The 19,020-nt window shown below is 49.3% G+C and overlaps 1 protein-coding gene across 1 annotated transcript in view; it reads right to left on the bottom strand.

The window, feature by feature from the left end:
• Positions 1–1,138: 1,138 nt before the first annotated feature.
• The window catches only part of LOC148107237 (uncharacterized), a 30,166-nt gene continuing 12,284 nt past the window's right edge, over positions 1,139–19,020 (bottom strand). The window contains exons 2-6 of the mRNA XM_087858324.1: positions 11,683–11,857; positions 10,855–10,999; positions 9,029–9,080; positions 7,995–8,053; positions 1,139–5,774 (exon numbers count right to left, since the gene is read on the bottom strand). Of these exons, the coding sequence (XP_087714450.1) occupies positions 5,643–5,774; positions 7,995–8,053; positions 9,029–9,080; positions 10,855–10,998 (387 nt within the window). The 5' untranslated portion in view covers position 10,999; positions 11,683–11,857 and the 3' untranslated portion in view covers positions 1,139–5,642. The remainder of the gene's footprint in view (positions 5,775–7,994; positions 8,054–9,028; positions 9,081–10,854; positions 11,000–11,682; positions 11,858–19,020) is intronic.

The raw sequence follows: 19,020 nt of genomic DNA, 5'->3' as shown, positions 1-19,020 counted from the left end.
GTCAGTGGAGCGTGCAACTCTTGATCTTGGGACTGTGAGTTTGAGCCCCCCATTGTGTGTAGAGATTACTTAGAAATAAAATATAAAATCTTTTAAAAAAAATAACAAAGCAATCTTGATAAAGAACAAAATCGGAAGACACACTTTCCAATTTCAACATTTACTACAAAGCTACAGTCATCAAGACAGGGTGGTGTTGGCATAAGAATAGATGTATAGATGAATAGAATAGAATAGAATAGAATAGAATAGAATAGAATAGAGAGCCCAGAAATAAATATGTGTAGTCAATTGATTTTTGATGAGGATGCCAGGGCAATTCAAAGGGGAATAACATTCTTTTCAACAAATGGTTCTTGGATAACTGGGCATCCACATACAAAAAAAAAGAAAGAAAGAAAGAAAGAAAGAAAATGAATTTGGACTCACACCATATACAAAATTAACTCAAAATTAATCAAAGACCCAAATTTAAAAGCTGAATCTATGCAACTCTTGGGAGGAAACATGTGTCAAACTTCATGACCTTGGATTAGGCAATGGTTTCTTATATGTTACGCCTAAAGCACAAGAAAAAAATAGATAAAAGAACGTTATCAAAATTAAAACTTTTGTGCATCAAAGGACACCATCAATAAAGTAAAAAGATAATCCTCAGAATAGGAAATAATATTCTCAAGTCATATGTCTAACAACAGACTTACATCCAAACTACACAAACACTTACTACTCAAAAATAAAAAAACAACCAATGTTTTTTATTAGGAAAAGGATTTGAATAGACATTTCTCCCAAACAGAGATGTGGCCAAAAAGCACACAAAAAGATGTCCAACATCACTGGTCATCAGGAAAATGCAAATCAAAACTACAATGAGATACCACCTCCCACCCACTAGGAGAGCTGGAATTTTTCTTAAAAAGACAGTAACAAGTATCGGCAAGGATGTGGAGACATTGGAGCCCACATGCACTGCTGGTGGGAGTGTAAAATGGTGTGGTCATTTTGGAAAACAGTTCAGCAGTTCCTCAGAAAGTTAATAGAGAAAATATATGTTTACATGAACGCTTACACACAAATGTTCATGGCAACACTATTCACAACAGCCAGAACGTGGATACAACCCAATGTCCATCAACAGGTGAATGGATAAACCAAAAGTGATACATCTGTGTGATGCAATATGACTCAGAGATAAGGAATGAAGTACTGACAGATGCCACAGCATGGACAAAACTTAAAAACGTAATGGTAAATGAAAGAAGGCAGGCACAAAAGACCACACACCTCATATGATTCCATTTACAGGAAGTCCAGAAGCAAGAACTCTGTAAGTCAGATAATAAATTAGTGGTTGCCAGGGGTTGGAGAGAGGAGATGTATGGAATTTCTTTTGGGAGTAATGAAAATGTTCTAAGATTAGATAGTGGTGATGGTTATACAACTCTGTGGGTGTATTAAAAAAACCACTGAATTGTCCTACTTAAAATGGTGGATTTTAGGGGCATCTGGCTGGCTCAGTCAGAGGAGCGTGTGACTCTTAATCTCGGGGACATGGGTTCGAGCTCCACGTTGGGCATAGAGATCACTAAAAAGTAAATAAATAAACATTTTTTAAAAAGAAAGTTATTTTAAAAATTGAATAAAATGGTGGGTTTTAAGTATATGAATTTTATCACAATACAACTTCCTTAAAAATAAGCTAGAAATGGGAAAATTTCTTAACTTGATAAAATGGATCTACTTATGGTCTATGACATTTTCCCTAAAGTAAACATCATATGTAATGGCAAAATTATAAAGATATTATAACTAAAGTGAAAAATAAAATACATATGCTTGTTATACCTGTTTAAGCAGCAATGTACTAGAGATCCTAGCTAGCAATATAAAGCAAGAAAAAATCCAAGATAATCTACAAACAATTAGAACCAGCAGAATAGTCAGCAGAAGTTTCTGGATACAAACCCCATAGCATTCTTATAAGCCCACAATGGTCAATTAGAAAATATAACTGAAAGAAAGTTCTCAGTCATAAAAGCAGGAAAAACTCTGTTACTTGAGAATAAATCTAACAAAAGATGTGAGAGACCTTTATGGAGAAAATTATAAAAAGTTACTGAAGGACATCAGAAAAAACCTGAAAAAAATGAAGAAATATAACATGGTCATGCATGGGAAGGTTCAGTACTGTACAGATGTCAGTTCTCCCCAAAGTTAATCAATAAATTCATTGCAATTCCAACCCAAATCCCAATGGAGCTTTTCACAGAGCTTGACAAACTGAGTCTAACATTAATCTGATGGCTGAGGGCAAAGAGAAGCCGAGACAAAAGAACATGGAGAAGGAGCTTTCCCAACTAGATATAAAGGCCAACCGTAAAGCCATGTGAATTTAAAATAGGGGGAGAGGGCTGCAGGATAGACAAATCTACCAGTGGAACAGACCAGAGAGCTCAGAAGTAGTTCCGTGTATTTAAGAAGAATCGGTATATGTCAGGGCTGGCTGTAGGCATAAGTGGGAAAGGGGGATTATTCAACAAATGGTGTTAGGAAACTGGTACCTCTACAGGGGATATTTTTTATGGATTCCTGCCCCATTCCATACATAAACATTAATACTAGGTGGATCAAAAACAGAAGTTTAAAACTATTATAAGGAAATATAGTTGGATATCTTCATGATACAGTTAGGGAAAGGTTTCCTAAACAAATACCAAAAGATACAAATTGCAATAGAAAATATTTATATTTGACTACATCAGATACTCAAATTTCTGTATGCTAAAACCATCACGAAAAAAAGTTAAAGAACAAGCAACACATTTGGAAAAGGTAGTCACAACAGTATGGAAATAATATTCAGAACACACGATACTCCTGTAACTCAAAAATAAAAAGGCAAACAACCTCATCTTAAAAACGGAATAAAAGGGGGCACCTGGGTGGCTCAGTCCTTAATGTCTGCCTTCGGCTCAGGGCGTGATCCCGGCGTTCTGGGATTGAGCCCCACATCAGGCTCCTCTACTGGGAGCCTGCTTCTCCCTCTCCCACTCCCCCTGCTTGTGCTCCCTCTCTCGCTGGCTGTCTCACTCTCTCTCTGTCAAATAAATAAATAAAATCTTAAAAAAAAAACGGAATAAAAGAAGATACAAAAGAAATACAAGAAGGAAATACAGAAGAAAACTCTAGACTGACACATATTTGTTAAAAATGCAACTTCGTTACTCATCTGGAAAATAACACTTAAAACAAAAAAACTGAGTTCTATTGCATAAAGATCACATTGGCTGCGAAAAATCGAGTCCCACTGTTCTTGTCCAGGCAGGATTTCTCATGCTATTGGGACTGTGATGGGGACAATCACCCCAGGAAACATGCAGCTCATCTATGACCCAGCACTTGTACACTAGGTATATTTTGACCTAGCAAAACCCATGCACAGCATTGATTGTAATTGCAAACCAAAGGAAACAACCCGAATGATCTTCAATAGGGAAGCATTTTTTTAATGTGTAATATACATATGATGGACTGCTAAAATGAATTAACTAGACCTGTATTGGCATAGATAGAGCTCTCACACATGGTACTGGGTGAATCAAGGGAACTTCAGAACGTTAAATACAATGTATCATTTATGCAAAATGCTTAAACAGACAAAAATCACTACATATCATTTGTTAAGTACAAACGCACAGAGTAAGAACGTAAAACATGGACAGCAAGGACTAAAACAAATTCCTGATCATGACTGCCTCTGAGTAATAAGGAAGCAAATTGGGGTGAGGAGAGGACAAAGGAACTCAGCTTTATTAGTCATGTTTAAATGTTCTTATTTTGCAAAAGGATGCAAATCAAATAGGGCAAACATTGACAGTCATGAATTTGGAGAGGTAGGTAAGTGGGAGTCTCTTCCCTGCCTCCCTCCTATCTTTCCTTTCTAATAATAAACAAATATACTGGCCCGTCCTTTCTCAAGGTGGGGAAGTGGGGAGGATGAAAAGCTAAAATTAATCTATTTCTCCTAAACTCCTTCTCTTTTATATATCTTGGAGTAAGGGTTATGATGAGACTCCAGAAAGCCTTCCATGATGAAGCAATACTTTAATGGGGTTTTGATGGATGAATACAAGTTCCCCTGTGTGGATCAGAGACAAAGGTGGAGGAAGGACATTCCAGACAAGGACAAGAGTTCAGGAACCTAGAGGAGCCTGCATATTCAGGTATGATAAGAAAAATGGGGGGCTGGGGGGTGGGAAGAAGGAGACACCGGGTCCAGTACGTAGAGACACTGGCGAAACAAGCTAAGGGTCTCAGACTGGGGATTCAGGGTTAAAGTGCCTTCAAGGCAGGGCCTTTCAGCCTCTGCCTTCCATGCACCAAATTTAAGAACAAATTCCATACCACTTGGAATGGGCTAAGGTGGGTCTGCCATTCCAGTGGAAGGACCTTCCCTCTTGTCACTCTCCTTTCTTGAAATGCCAGGTTCAGAACAGCCATATCGGTGAGGGATACAACTGACCACTTGGTAACCAGATATTGGGGGCAGGCAGCAGTGTGTAGGAGTCTCCTGGGAATGCCAACGGTCCAGTGACTTGGACACACCTCAGTGCCCTGGGGGTGTTTCAGTCCCTCTGTCAAGGAGGAGAAAGTCCCTAGTCTCATGGGAAGCCTAGCTTGGATGCAGGCCCCCACTGGGTAGAGTTGGGTGTGAGGTATTCAGTCCCCTCAGATTTACTGTTCATCCAGCCCAGAATCTATAGCCAGGATCACCTTGGGTCATTCTATTTTCATCACCCTATAAGCAGCAAAGGGACATGGCCAGGCTTGGCTTTTTAAAGCCTAACCTCAAGTAAAAGATGGATTGGGGGAAGGAGGCAGGGCCACGTGATGACTTCATGGGCCTTAGGCACACTCACCTTCATGAGCTCCTTCCTCCATAAAAAAATATTAAAAATTCTATTTCATATTACATATGAAAACATTTTCTTTAATGTAAATTTTTCATTTTTCTTCTGAATTTTGAAAGAAATTAAAGTATCTTCATGGGCCCCCTAAAAGTATTCTGAGCTTTAGGCACTATGCCTAATGTGCCTAATGGAGAAGTCAGCCCCGGGGGAGGAGACACAAGGAGACCATGCAGGAGGCATCACAACAGTCACTGGGGTGGGTACTGATGCAGTCTCCATGGTGATAGAGAGCTGGGGGAGGTGAGAAAGATGTTGGGGAGCCAGGATTGGAGTGAACACAGATAATCCTCATGGAAAGATAAGGACAGAGGGAAGGTGGGGAAGGAGCAGAGGCCCAGCAACCAGAGAAGTGCCTCTGCCCACCCTCCATACTCCTCTCTGCCTCCTGTACCTTATGCAATATAAATGAAGACAAAGAGAAGGAAGCTAATTGGAGCCGTTTGCAGCCTAAATGGAGCTGCTTCCTTATCCCTCCAATGGGACCTCCCCACTCGGGAACTGGCATCCAGAACAGTTAGATTTAGGAGCTTGCTCTCTTCCAAGCACATGGCTGCTAAATGAGTTCCCGGGAGAGCTCCCCATGCCAGAACAGAGACACAGCCATTCCTGAACTCCAGAGCCAGGCAGGGGGCAGGGAGCTGGCCCCCAATCAGGATGTTCCTTACAGCTTCATCCATCAGTGGGCAGCCTGCCCAGCTGGCATCGATGCCCCATGTAGAGCCCGTGCCTCAAGCAGAGGGGGACACGGTCCGGACACTGGCTGCTTGTCAGTGTGTCACTTCCACTGAGCTGAGCCAGCAGCTGGGGAGAAAGAGAAATGGATCCTAATTAGGGGCTGCCTCAAGCTGTGGCACGATGTCAGCGGATCTCTCCAGCTACCTCTACACACACACACACACACACACACACACACACACATATTCTTTTTTCCTATTCTTTCTTAGAAAGCTGGATCAGCGTTCACTGCTTTGCATTCTATCCCAAAACCCTGGCTCAACTTCCTACACAACAGAAAGAAAGCAGGGCTTTCTGTGCTCCCATTCTATAAAATAACTTAATACCCTCCACAGACATCCTGCTATGACTTCCATAAGTCTCTCCCTGCTTTCCCCCCAGCAGAGGCCAGGTACTTGCCCAGGGGTACATGTGGGGACCTACCTATGGATCACAGCCCAAGTCATGAACCAACCTAGTTGGTCTCAAACTTCAGCCTGCATCAGAATCACCTGGAGAGCTTGTTAAAAAAACAGATTGCAGGACCCACCTTTGGGGTTCATGACTCAGTAGGACTGGGGCGGGGCCAGAGAACCTGCATTCCTAGCAACTCCTCAGGTGATGCCGCGACTGCTGGTGCTGAGCCCACACTCAGAACCACTGCCTGTTCCTGTCTTCCAACCTTACCCTGCTCTGCTTCTGATCTTTTTTTTTTTTAAAGATTTTATTTATTTATTTATTCGACAGAGATAGAGACAGCCAGCAAGAGAGGGAACACAAGCAGGGGGAGTGGGAGAGGAAGAAGCAGGCTCACAGCAGAGGAGCCTGATGTGGGGCTCGATCCCACAACGCCGGGATCACGCCCTGAGCCAAAGGCAGACGCTTAACCGCTGTGCCACCCAGGCGCCCCTGCTTCTGACCTTTTTGACTGTCCTCCAAATCCTTTCAGTTCTGCTTTTCTAACATTTCTCCTAACTTGACTTTTGACTTTGTCTTCCCACCCAAGCCCTTGACTCCTCTAAGCTCCAGTGCAGCCATGCCACCTGTGCCCCTCTGGCTAATGATTCTCCTGACCCAGAACTGCCCTGGGGAGGGGGGGGAGGGACACTCCCACCTCTGGTGCTCATGAGTCTCTCTTTTTTAAGAGCCCCTTTACATGCCTCACCTTAAACACTTGAGGGGCCCTCTGTCCATAGGAAGTACTCATCAGAGCACAACCAGAGGGCACTTCTCCTGTGTGTAGCAAGGGGCACTGGTGCTGGTATCACTGCAGCCTCCCTGCAAGCCGGATTTTACATACCACAAAACTGACATGCACATCACTTAATTAACTGATCCAAATGCTGGCTACATGACAGAATTGAGCATGCAGATTCCCTGCTCTTCCCACTTCCATGTGGCTTCTGTATCTGTTGGGAATACTTTTGGCTGCAAGTAACAGAACACCCAACTAACAGTGGCCGAAACCCACAGAGGTGTATTTCTCATGAGTTCTCACATTTCCTCCAAAGTCAGGAGGTGAGGTGTTGGGGGATTGGGTCAGGGGTTTACTGATGATCAGGGCACAGGGAGCCTCTGCAATTTTTTGACCTTGCTCTAGGGATCACAAGGTGGCAGATACAGCTCAGGCACACGCCCATCCCCACCCCCATGACCGTGCTAGAGGCAGCACGTGGGGACAGGTAGGAAGCAGAGCTTTTCCCTAGCTTGTTCTTCTCTTGTCAAAGAGGAAGCTCCCTCCCCCAGCAGCTTTCAGCTTTCCCTTTCCATCTCACTGGCCAGAACTAGACAAGCAGGGAAGTTCTGCTATCAAAGAAAAGAGACAGTGATAGCTTTGAGGCGAGCAACCGCGACAGTGCGCCGTCTCCAGACTCTGGGAGCATCTGAATGGCCAATACATTCAAACCTGCTGGACTGTGAGACACTGATCCACATCCTCTCTCCCTTTCTATTCTCGGTGTCTAACACAGTAAATCCGTTCGTTCACCACACATCTATTCTTCTCCAAGTGCCTGCTGTGTATCACAGGCCATAGCAGGCTATGAACCAGCATGGCCTGGTGGAAACAGTGTGGGCTTTGGAGCCAGACCAAATGGTCTTTGAATGCCACCATTTTCAAGCTGTGTGACCCCGGGCAAGTCACTTCACCTCTCTACACTTCACTTTTGTCATTGTGAAGTGGTCATGAAGACTTAATAAGATAGCACATAATAGGCTTGGGACACATCGGCATTCAGTGGGTGAGAACAGATGACAATGGCATGAAGACAGCATGAGACGGCGCTGAGGAGGGGGTGGCGGATGTACCTTGTGCTCATCGGATGCTTTTCCACATGGCATTACAGCAAATGGCATGGATCTCCCTGCTGGGGAGAAAGGGCCAAAGGAGTCCTTGTCATTCAGAGCTCTGATTCCTTCCGGAGGCCACCATGAAAAAATATAGAATGATGGGGCACCTGAGTGGCTCAGTTAGTTAAACTTCCAACTCTCAGTTTCAGCTCAAGCCATGATCTCAGGGTCCTGGGATTAAGCCCCATGTCAGGCTCCATGCTCAGCAGGGAGTCTGCTTGAGATTCTCCCTCTCTCCCTCTGCCCCTCTACTCTGTCTCTTTCTCTCTAAAATAAATAAATAAATCTTAAAAATATATGGAATGATAACAATAGCTATCGTTTATTGAATGATTACCATGCACCTGGCACTACGCCAGAGCTTTACAAATATTAACTCATGAAAATCCTAACAGAGAGGTACTATTATGAACTCCATTCTTCAGTTGAAGAAACTGAGGCATGGGAGGGTTACAGACTTGAATGCCAGCCCCAGGCTCTGGAGCCCAAGCTCTCACTACTGCTCACTGTCTCTCTAGCCTAGATTCAAAACATCTTTCCTGCCCACGGTCTCCATATGGCAGATGTCACTTGCTCACCTGGAGGATATCCAGATTAAATTGGATTGGGAAGTATTTCCACCAAGAGGAGCAGCTGGTGGCATTGTCATACTCTTGCCCCCCACCCACCCCCTCAGAGGAGAGACACTCCATTCTGCACCTCCAGGGGGCTATGAGTACGATGGTATGAGCCTGAGTGGTGCTGTGGTACCCTTGGCTCTTGGCAGTATTGCTTCTTTATTGTTGTTGCTGTCCTGCATCCCCAGACCATGCTGCAAGATCCTCTATCCCTTCCTAGCATCTTGTAACACCAAGGTCTGGGTTGCACACCTGACACACACAGAGACTCAAACTCAGCCCCCAAAGGGCTCAAGGTCTACAGGACACAGAAACAGCCAACAAAGGCAGATGCTTGTAAGACTGGCTGCAGAAGCACGAAGGGAGGTCTCTTACCTGGCTTTGGGGAAGAGGTGATCAGGGAAGGCTTCAGGGAGACGCTGAGCACCTGCAGAAGGTCAGAGACCAGCCAGGTGGTGGGAGGGATAATAATGATAGTAGCAAACACAGTGGCAGGTACTTTTCTAAATACTACTAAAGGTCACTCACCAGGACTCAAAAACAACCCAATCAGGCAGGTACACCCGCCAACCCCATTTTCTAGAGAGGAAACTGGGGCACAAAGAAGTTAAAGAACTTGCCCACAATCACAGGAGATAGTAGATGACAGAGTCAGGATCTTGTTCTGGCTTCTGGGCTCTCTGCTTCTGCACCATGCTGTGGAGTGCTCCCTGCTACAAGCAGCATGTGCAAAGGCCCAGGTCCCCATAGCAGGGCCAGCCCATCATGGTGAGATGGGCAAGATCAGCAGAGAGAGCATTTGTTCACTGAGATAACTCTTGCACAGGGTAGCAGCAGCCCAGTCATGCAGCCGGGGTGAAAGCATCATCAGCTCTCTCCAAATCCTGGCTGACAGCTGGGTCCCCAGACCCGATCCCCCAAGACTCAGTCAGCCCCAGTGCCAAGCCCAGCCTTAACCCTAGTCCCAGGCTCTATAAAACTTACCCCAGCAAATTAGGAGAAAAAAAAAAGGCTTGAGGCTGTTCTCAAAATACATGTAACCAGATACAATAAATAGATGTGGAGTCAGGACAAAGGAAAAGTGGGAGTAGGACATATAATTTAAAAAGGAGTTTTATTAAGTTATAAAATGTCCCATCCCATATAGTCTGCTTGAGTTGGGTTGCTTCCTAGAATTGAGCTGCCTGGTGACCAAAGCAAGAAGGACAAATGTATTCATCCACTAGTTTTCCAGGCTCATGACAGAGAAACAAAACAGTTGCTCAGAGAAAGAGGAAAAAGAAGGAGGGGGAGGATAAGGAGGGGAAAGAGGAGGAAGAGGAAGAGGAGAAGGTGGAGGAGGAAGAGCAGCAAAGCAGCAGTAGCATAGTGTTTCTGAGTGGTCCTGAGAGGTAGTCAACAAGCATGCATTGGATTTGGCCAAGATCTTAGGGGGTGCAGGGAGAAGCCCAAACTCAACCTGATCTGGCCCGAGCATAATCCCCATATCTTCAGCTGGATAATGACAATCCAAAAATCAGGTCCTGATGTTGCTGAAAAGCCTGATCTAGGTTGGTCCTGCCCCAGGCCACCCATCCTGAGTGGGAAGGACAGGGAGAGGGGATGGGTGGACATTCATCCTCCTGAGCCCTGCAAACCAAGCCCTTGGGCATCTCTTTCCCCTTGAGCTCCAGTTGGGTCATACCTGAGCCAGCTTAGTTGAGTCTCCACCCTCACCAGTGGTCCTCCCAGTTCCCCACCCCTGACAGCAGTCCTGCTTGTCTCCAAGGCCCAGATAAGCCACCCCCTGGCCAGCGATGTAACTTTCTCTGGGCTCCTGGAAGTTCTTACTCTTAAGAAGGAGGGGGTTACTCTCTTTTGAAGCCCTCCTAGGTGATGAGCATTGTGCAAAACACTCTATCTTGTCCAATTCTCCCTCTCTGAGGTTTACATCTCCAGCCACAACATCTCCTTGGAGCCTAGACTCTTTCAGAAGTTCTTAGGTACTTAGGTGTCTCAAAGACACTTCAAACTAAGTGTTTGCAAGATGGCACTCCCAGCAGTCTCCTCTATCCCCCATCCAAGTCCTTTCCCTGAGTTTCCTGCCTCAAGGATTGACAGCACCCTTCCGTTGCTCAGGCAGGAACCTGACAAGTCACCCTCATCCCTCTCCCCTAGCCTCCTGCCCAGACAAGTACACAACCAAGTTCTGTCTGTTTTACCTCCTTAGAAGCTCTTGAAGTCCTCATCTCTCCATACTCCATCTTCATCTCCCTTCCTTGGTGGGTCACCTTCTCTTGCGTGGACCCCTCCCAGAACTTCCCATCCCAGCTCCTCAAGGCTGGCTCCTCCAGCATGTCCTTCATTCTGTAGCCAGAACAGTAACATCAAGGCACAAAATACACCAGAGCATGTCAATCCCACTGGCTTCCCCTTGCTCTGAAAATGGAGACAGCATTTCTCAGGGCAGAGGATGAAATTTGCCCCTGCCTACCTCCCACCTCCCCAGCTGCCTCTTGAATCCCACTCTACCTGGCTCTTCTCCACCCTTATGGGCTACCTCTCCGTTCCTCTACCTGGCCAGGCTGTCCCCTCTACCCAGGACACTCATCCTACCATTCTGCCCAGTCAACTCTTGCTCATCCTCCTAATGTCCCAGCAATCACCACCTCCAGGGAGCCTTCCCTGACCTCCGCCTACTAGTCAAATCTTGCTCAGGCTTTCCTGGCACTCCTCCCGTTTGAGGCCTGTATCCCAGTTGAGAAGGTGGCTGGGGCTGCTGAGTGCAAGGCTAGTGCTATCCCCACCCACCCCCTGACCCTTGGTTCTAGTCCTGGAAAGACTGCTCCTCCCCTTCATAGGGAACACTCTCAGGTGACCCACATTCAAAGCCTGTCTCCGCCTCTTCCCTACCCCACCTCCAGCAAGCCTTCTGCCATGAATTTCCACTTATCTGTCCAAAAAATGCAGAGGCTACCCGAATTAGCCCAAGCCCTCTCAAATGCAGAAATAAACAGGGAGTTGTCGTCAAAGTAAAAAAAGTGTCATACCTGCGATTATTATTGTAAATACTGTACACTCGACTCTTGATTTCCACACTAAAGGGAGGGAGCAGTGGTGCAGATAATTAAAAATGCATTTATATATATCCAGAACTTGTTTTTGTTCTCATGTTTGGATATTGGAGGCTCTGATGTTCCAGGAATTCAGGGTGACTTCATAATCCTGCAGAGAGAGAGAGAGAGAATGAGATTACAAACACCCGCCTGGAGAGAATCCAGAAAGCCAGTCCCATGCTCAGCCCCAACCTGTCACCCTGTCTCTGCTGAAGATGAAAATAATGTCACCTCCAAGGTGGATAGAAAAGCTGCAAAATGAATGATTTTTGTTGTTTGGAGTTATCTCGTTTGGAGATGGCGTGTTACGCAGCGGTCGGTAACTGATACGCCCCCATTCCACGTTCCCAGGAGGTCCACGACCTCGCCGGGATTTTTGTGAATTACAGGTCCCTTTGGAGACCAGCTTCTTGCTTGACTCACCCTTCCTCCTGGCCCCCATCTTTTCTCCCACACCTTCCCTTCCCAGATCTGAAAGCTGGCTCTTGCCCTGATGCCCTCCCGATAACTGACAAGGCTTTTGTGATGTAACAGACTTCCCTGAAGGACTACAGGAGGTACAGAGGTTTGCTTATCACAGGATCTCAAATGGCTTGTATTTAGATGCCAGAAATTCTGTTCTTAAAACAGTATGTGGTCAACAGCTTTCTTCCGTAGCTTTAATCTGCTGGCGAGTTGCCTCCCTTCACTCTCTTCCTGTTTTCTTCTCTTCTCGACATTCCCACACTTCCACGTTTCCAAATCATCAGCTGCTAGTGTAAGCTATCTGCCATTTCCAGACACCTCATGCTCTCTGAGTCTTATCTTCCACCCTCAGAAGATCGCCAAAGTATTTTCCAAAAACAAAGGTTGTTTTCTTCCCCTTCAGGGGACTCTGATGCCAGATGTTAGGCTAATAGTGGCACTTTTTAATTCTGCTCTTTAAGTGAAGGAGGACACTTTGAGCCATCCATCCAATATCCATTCTTTTCTTCCCTCTTTCCCCCAGAGCACCAATTTTCTTCAGGACAAGTTAATTCTCCAGCCTCTTTGCAGCCCAGAGTGGACATGAGACACAATTATGGCCCTTGAGATGCAAATAGAAGCCAGCTGGGGATTTATAGGAATGTTTATCCTTTCCTGATATAGGCACTGACCATCCTGCTTCTCCCTCCCTGGGATGTGGACGCAATGTCTGGTGGTGCAGCAGCCATCTCGCAACCAAGAAGATGAAAGTCACATGGATGGCAGAGCAGAAAGACAGAACAAGGCTGCACTTTTGACAACTTCCTTCAGCTGCACCTGGACTGCTTAATTCTGGACTCCACATTCGTTGTGAAAAATAAACCCCTGTTTGTTGGGTTTTCTGTCTCTTGCATCTGAATGCAATCCTACCCGATTCAATAAGTAATTACATTTTGATTTCAAAAACCTTTCTTTCAAAGGCTGCTGCTTCAGGGAAAAGGATGTCAACCACAGGCTAAGTATTAAAGTTGGTAATGATGTCAATTAGAAGAGCTTAAGTCACACCACCTGCAGTGATTAAGAATTGTTCATAAATGGAAAGAACAGCTTGGAACTCCAAGCTCATCCCAGAAGAATCCTACCTGAGCCCACCTGAGGGCAGAGGCAGTGCCCCTAATCAGGTGAGTCTCCCCTGGAACATGCCTGGCACAGAGGGGACCCCAGTGCTCACCAGTGGAACAAGTGTGCCACGACTGGACAGAGCGTCCAAGGAGTGACAGCAGACTCAACACAGTCTGACCTGTCTCTTCGGTTTGGGGTGGCCCAGAGGACGTGGGCTCGTCTGGGCCCTTGGTGGATGGGCAGAGCCCCTGAGAAGCAGCTTGACAGAGACTGCTCCTCACACCTGCCTCTTATTCCAGCTCAACCACTGAGGGGCGAACAACCTCGGTGGTGTGGGGGTGGGAGGCAATATTTCCCCCACGGGCCCCAGCTTTCTCCTCCTGGGGAGTTTGCCCAGCCATGAGCATTACCGGAGACAGAGTCCTGAATATTTCCTGCCCACTCACAGTAAGTGCTCAATAAATGCTCACTTTACTGCGATTACCCACAGGAGGTCATTTCAGTGCGAGAAGCAGTGAGAACACACGGACTGAATGCATGACAGTCACTCAGCAGAAAGAGCCCTTCCCCGGCTCTGGGGAGAAGCCAGCCGGCATGGGGGATGGGGGGAAGCGGGCCCCTGCTTGGAGCCCAGCACACTCTGCCGGCCTCTGGTGGCCCCAACCTCTGCCCAGATCCTCCTCACTACCTCCATGGGTTGGGATTTGTCTGCACCGGTACCCTCCTCACCAGACTGGGGGTTGATCTCTGTACCTCCAGTGTCCAGCACGTAGTAGTTGACAATAAACACTCAGGGAAGGAGGAAGGAAAGATATAAGGGTGAATCTGAGCTGCCCCAGGCTCCCTGAAAAGATGACTCAATGCTGGGGACACAATGAGCTGCAGAGGTCTGCTGGGTGTGAAGAGGGGTCACGTCATGGGGAGGGGGGACAGAGGCAGACAGATGTGGGAGGGGACCACGACCAGGGCCAACAATTTGGAGGGGGGTTCTAAGCCAGAGAGGACTGAGACCAGCAGCAAGACAGGCTCCGTCCGCGGAGTGTGAGTCTGACTGTCCCCAGGGGCAGGGCCGCCCCGAGCAGGGAGGGAGCACAGGGTACAGACCAGGGTATAGACCCGTGATGCTGCCACTCTGGGCAGGCCAGGCAGCCCTGGGCCCAACAGGGGCCTCAAAGTCTCCATCTTTAGAACAGGCGTTGGAGCAGGATGACCTCTGATCCCCGGGATCTGGGAATGGGCTGGATTTCAGGGGCTGGACAGAGGCTTCCCCGGCCCCTCATGCAGTGTGCTGAGGATCCCTGAGGGCCACTCTGGCCTTGAGGGTGCCTGTCCCAGACCCCACGACTGCACTCCAAGAGGCTGAGAGCAGAAAATCCCCAAGGCATTGGCACCGAGAGGAAGAAAGGATCAATGAACAGTTTATGCAACTTCCTGCTCTTCCAAACTGTGGAGCCAGAAATGGCCTTCACTTCCTCCCTCATTCATCCCTTCCATCCTCCACTCATTCACTGGTAGGCAGACAGACCTGACAGTCAGACTTCGAGGTGGCCCCTAGTTGGGCCAGGCCCCACGCAGGGTGCTGGAGACGATTACATGCCTAAGGCACTCCAGAAGCCCACGGTCTAATACTGAACCAACACTAAAACCAAGAATTGGAATCTGGATCAGTGGGGGCTGCAAGGAGGGGGGTGGTCAGGGGGTACGTTCTGGGGAGACAGTCCCTGCAGAGCCAGAGCCTCTAGCCTGGCTTTGGAATCGTCCTGGGAACCCCAGTCCGAGGCAGACAGGGATGGCCGGTGACTCCCTGGAGGTGGTGTCCACACCTCAAAGCTTGTGATGGGGGAGAGGATGAGGCAGGGGTGAGCTGAGAGGGAGGGTCCTGGGGAGGGCAGAGGCAAGATGGGGTGGCGCCTTCTTCCCTCCACCTCCTGGGTAGGCTCCTGTCGTGCCCAGCAGGATCGTGAGCTCCCACCTGCTGCACCTGGGAGCCAACTGGGAGGCCGAGGCTCGGTTGATCGTGACTATCTTACTTCAGCAGCTCAGGGTTCACCCCATTCCTGCCCTTCCTGCCATCGGTCCCCAGGGTCAGCGGGGGTCTCTGGACCCAGAAAGCCCCTGGTTGCTGCCCCTGTGGTCACAACATCCCGCGTGGGGCGGCTCCTTGCCGCATCGAGCGCCGCTTCACCAACCCCAGATCCTTCGCTTCCCTTAGGGGAAAGTGCCCCACGTCGGCCTCCCTGTGCCAGCTGGGCTCCCGCTGCACTTTGATATATTGGCCTAATATTCCCGGAATTATTTTTTGCTCTGTGTTCTGTTTTCTTGAACAGCCCCTAAGAGGCCTCATTATCTAGCTCTGAGCATGGGGTGCTACTGTCACCAAGTCACCCCTAATAAGCGCGGCAGAGCCAGGCTGACACTGAGCAGCGCCCCAGGAGGATTCGCAGCCTGGCGCCCAGTGGCCCAGTGGGCATGAGGCTGGCACTCTCAGAAGCTTCGCCCATCTGGGGACCCTAGAGCCCATAAGAACCTGCGTCTTTACCCTGTTCCAGGAGCCGCCAGCCCAGGGACCTGGCTCAGCCGAGGAGGGGTCCGGGAGACCTCCACGGAGGGGCGAGCCCTCCTCCTGACTTGATTTCCTTCTTCCTGCTTCCAGAGTCTCTCGTGTCCTCTTCCTGACGGCCCTCCGTTCCTGCTGCGGTGCCGCACAGCCCCGGGCAGGCTCCCTCTCTTTCAGCATCTTGCTTTCCTCCTCTTTAAAATGAGGGTGCAATATTCTGCTTTCTCATTTCGTAGGTGCTCAATATTTCTTTTTTTTTAAAAAGATTTTTATTTATTTATTTGACAGAGATAGAGACAGCCAGCGAGAGAGGGAACACAAGCAGGGGGAGTGGGAGAGGAAGAAGCAGGCTCCTAGCAGAGGAGCCTGATGTGGGGCTCGATCCCAGAACGCCAGGCTCACGCCCTGAGCCAAAGGCAGACGCTTAACCGCTGTGCCACCCAGGCGCCCCAGTGCTCAATATTTCTTGAGCAGCTCCTAGGTGCTTGGCACCACGCCAGGCTCCCACACCGCAAGGCTCAGGACGAGAGTACCAGAAGCCATAATAACAAGATGTGCCAGACTCGGTGCTAAACACCCCTCTCCCTCCCCCATCGCCTTCAGCAGCAGCAGCAGCAGGCTAGAGGGGCCCAGGCCAGAACCCTGAGATGGGTCAATGAGGCCCTGCACCAGGAATGCCCTCCCGGGGAGGGAAAATCCAAGAGCCTGTGGACCTTTGAGCCCTCAGCAGCATTCTGGGGCACCTGCCAGTTCTGTCCCTGAGCTCCCAAGGGGTGTGCTGACAATGGTCACACTGTGGGATGTGCCCATGGGAGGGGCCACAGCCCTGGAGGCCTGGCAGGAGCCCCAAGGCAGCAGGGAGGCCTTTCCCAGAAGGAAGCATGGTGAGCAGTTAAAGTCGAGGTGGCCCCCTGTGGGGACTGACATGCCTGGCTTGAGGCCCACTCCACCACCTCCCTAACCGGGTGACCCTGGAGAGTCACACTCCGCGCTGCGACCCTGGTTAAGTCACCTCCTCTCCATTCCCTGCAGAATGAGGGAACAGAGAGCTCAGCGGAGCACAGGAGCCGAGCAGGGGGTGAGGTCCACGCCAAGCCCTGCCCTCTGTGTGCGTGGCCACGGTCAAGCCGCCCACCTTCTCTGCTCTGCTCCTCTTCGAAGCAAGGATACAATTCTTTATCTTCCTTTGCTCTCTCAACACACACTCATTTGGCACTTACCGTGGGCCGGGCTCTGTGCTGCCCACAGGAGGTGGTAGGCAGCAAACATACCCCAGCGACGACAACCGTGGTCACCAGCCCACTGTGCGCTGACACAGTCTCCCCCCTGAGGACAGTGCACATAAGAGGGTCAGATCCAGGCCTGCGCGTGCAGCTCTCTCTGCTGCTTCCCTACCTGTGTGACCTTGGGCAGGTGGCTTACCCTGTCTGTGCCTCCATGTCCTCATGACGACATGGAGATGATAGTAATCCCTCTCTGCTCAGGTCTGGTGGGAAGAGATGGGACAGCACGGGTCGGGCTCCTAGCACAGCGGCCAGTTCATTGCGAGTGCTCGGTACATGGAGGCCGTTGCTACCGGGATGGCTTTTCTCTAAGTCCCACAAAACAGGGTTCAGGAGGCACTCAGGATGTGGGAAAGGAACTCCACTGACTTGCCTTCTCCCCCTTTTCCCTCCTCCCCATTATGACCTGACCTCAGGCCTTATCATCTCCTGCATGGGGTTTTCTCTCAGCCTCCTTAGAGCCTCCGAGCCTCTAGCCTCACCCTCTCTGTTATGGGCTGGATCGCGTTCCCCCAAATTCTTACATTACAGTCCTAACCCCCGCTTCCTCAGAAGGTGACTGGATTTGGAGATGGGGTCTCTAAAGAGGTGATTAAGTTCCAATGAGGCCATGAGGGTCGGCGCTAATCAAACCTAACCAGTGTCCTTATAGGAAGAGGGGATTAGGACACAGACAGGCACAGAAGGACGACCACATGAGGACACAGGGAGAAGACAGCCGTCCACATTCCAGGGAGAGAGACCCCAGAGAAACTAACCTGCTGACACCGTGGACTCCAGCCTCCGGACTGGGAGCCAATACACATGTGTCTGTGAGGACAGCCCGAGTGCAGAAATACACCCTCCGACCCACCTGCCACATGGCCACCAGGCTGATCCACCGCAAACTGCCGGCCGTTTCAGGATCGGGAGGCAAGACCTCTCTGGACCCCCAGTGCATACCCGGCAGAGGCCACGCTTCTCAGCCCCTGTTCCAGACGCTCCTGCTGCCTCCTTCCTGCTGCTTCCCTGCTCCTGCCACGGCAAGGCCGACCTCACGGAGCGGGGAAGAAGCCTGGCCACTGTCTTGGGGGCGAGGAGCAACTCCTGTGGGCTAGGAGAGAGCTGGGGCTCCTCATGGGAAGCGGCAGCTCCTCCTCGCTCCCTGAGGTGGCCGGCGGTCCCCGGCATTCATCCACTTGTACCTGCATCACCCCCATCTGTCCCCCATCTCTCGTGGCTGTTTTCCCTGTATGTGTCTTATGTCTGTGTCCTCACCAGACATTCTTATCAAGCCCGGAGTCCTGGGATCCAGGGCCCACCCTCATCCCGGATGACTTCATCTTAACACCACCACAGCTGCAAACATGTTTCCAAATCAAGTCACATTCCGAGGTTCCAGGTGGACGCCAATTTTGGGGAGACACCATCAGCTGACTATGGCGGATGTTATGCCCCCATTCCGTAGGAGAGGAACCTGGAGGGTGGAGAGTGACAACCTGGAGGTCATATGGCTGCACAGGTGGCCAGTACAGGATCCAAGTTCAGGTCTGCCTGACATCAAGATGCCCCCCGCAATGTACCCCCCACGGCAGCTCCCCTGGGGACTGTGGCTGCCACTCACTGAGGTGCCAATGACACCTGTCATTTCATTGAACCCTCATGCCGGCCTTCTAGGGCTGGGGGCGCTAGACTCATTCCACAGATGAGGATTAAGTCTTCGAGAGGCTAGGTGACTTGCCCAAGGCCACACAGCAAGCCAGCAAAAGAGCCAGGATCAGAAAATCGGTCTGACTTCACCTCCGTAGGCTTAACCACAATTTTAAAATGCCTCTACTTGTCCCTTCACTCAGTTCCAAGTTAAATCTGGAAGAGTCACAAATGGCC

The sequence above is a fragment of the Ursus americanus genome, chromosome 33, assembly GCF_024610735.1.
Source record: "Ursus americanus isolate L20-20 chromosome 33, mUrsAme1.1.p, whole genome shotgun sequence".
Classification (NCBI taxonomy): Eukaryota; Metazoa; Chordata; class Mammalia; order Carnivora; family Ursidae; genus Ursus; species Ursus americanus.
The sequence above is the reverse complement of the archived record's forward strand: the minus strand, read 5'-3'. Positions and strand labels throughout refer to the sequence as shown.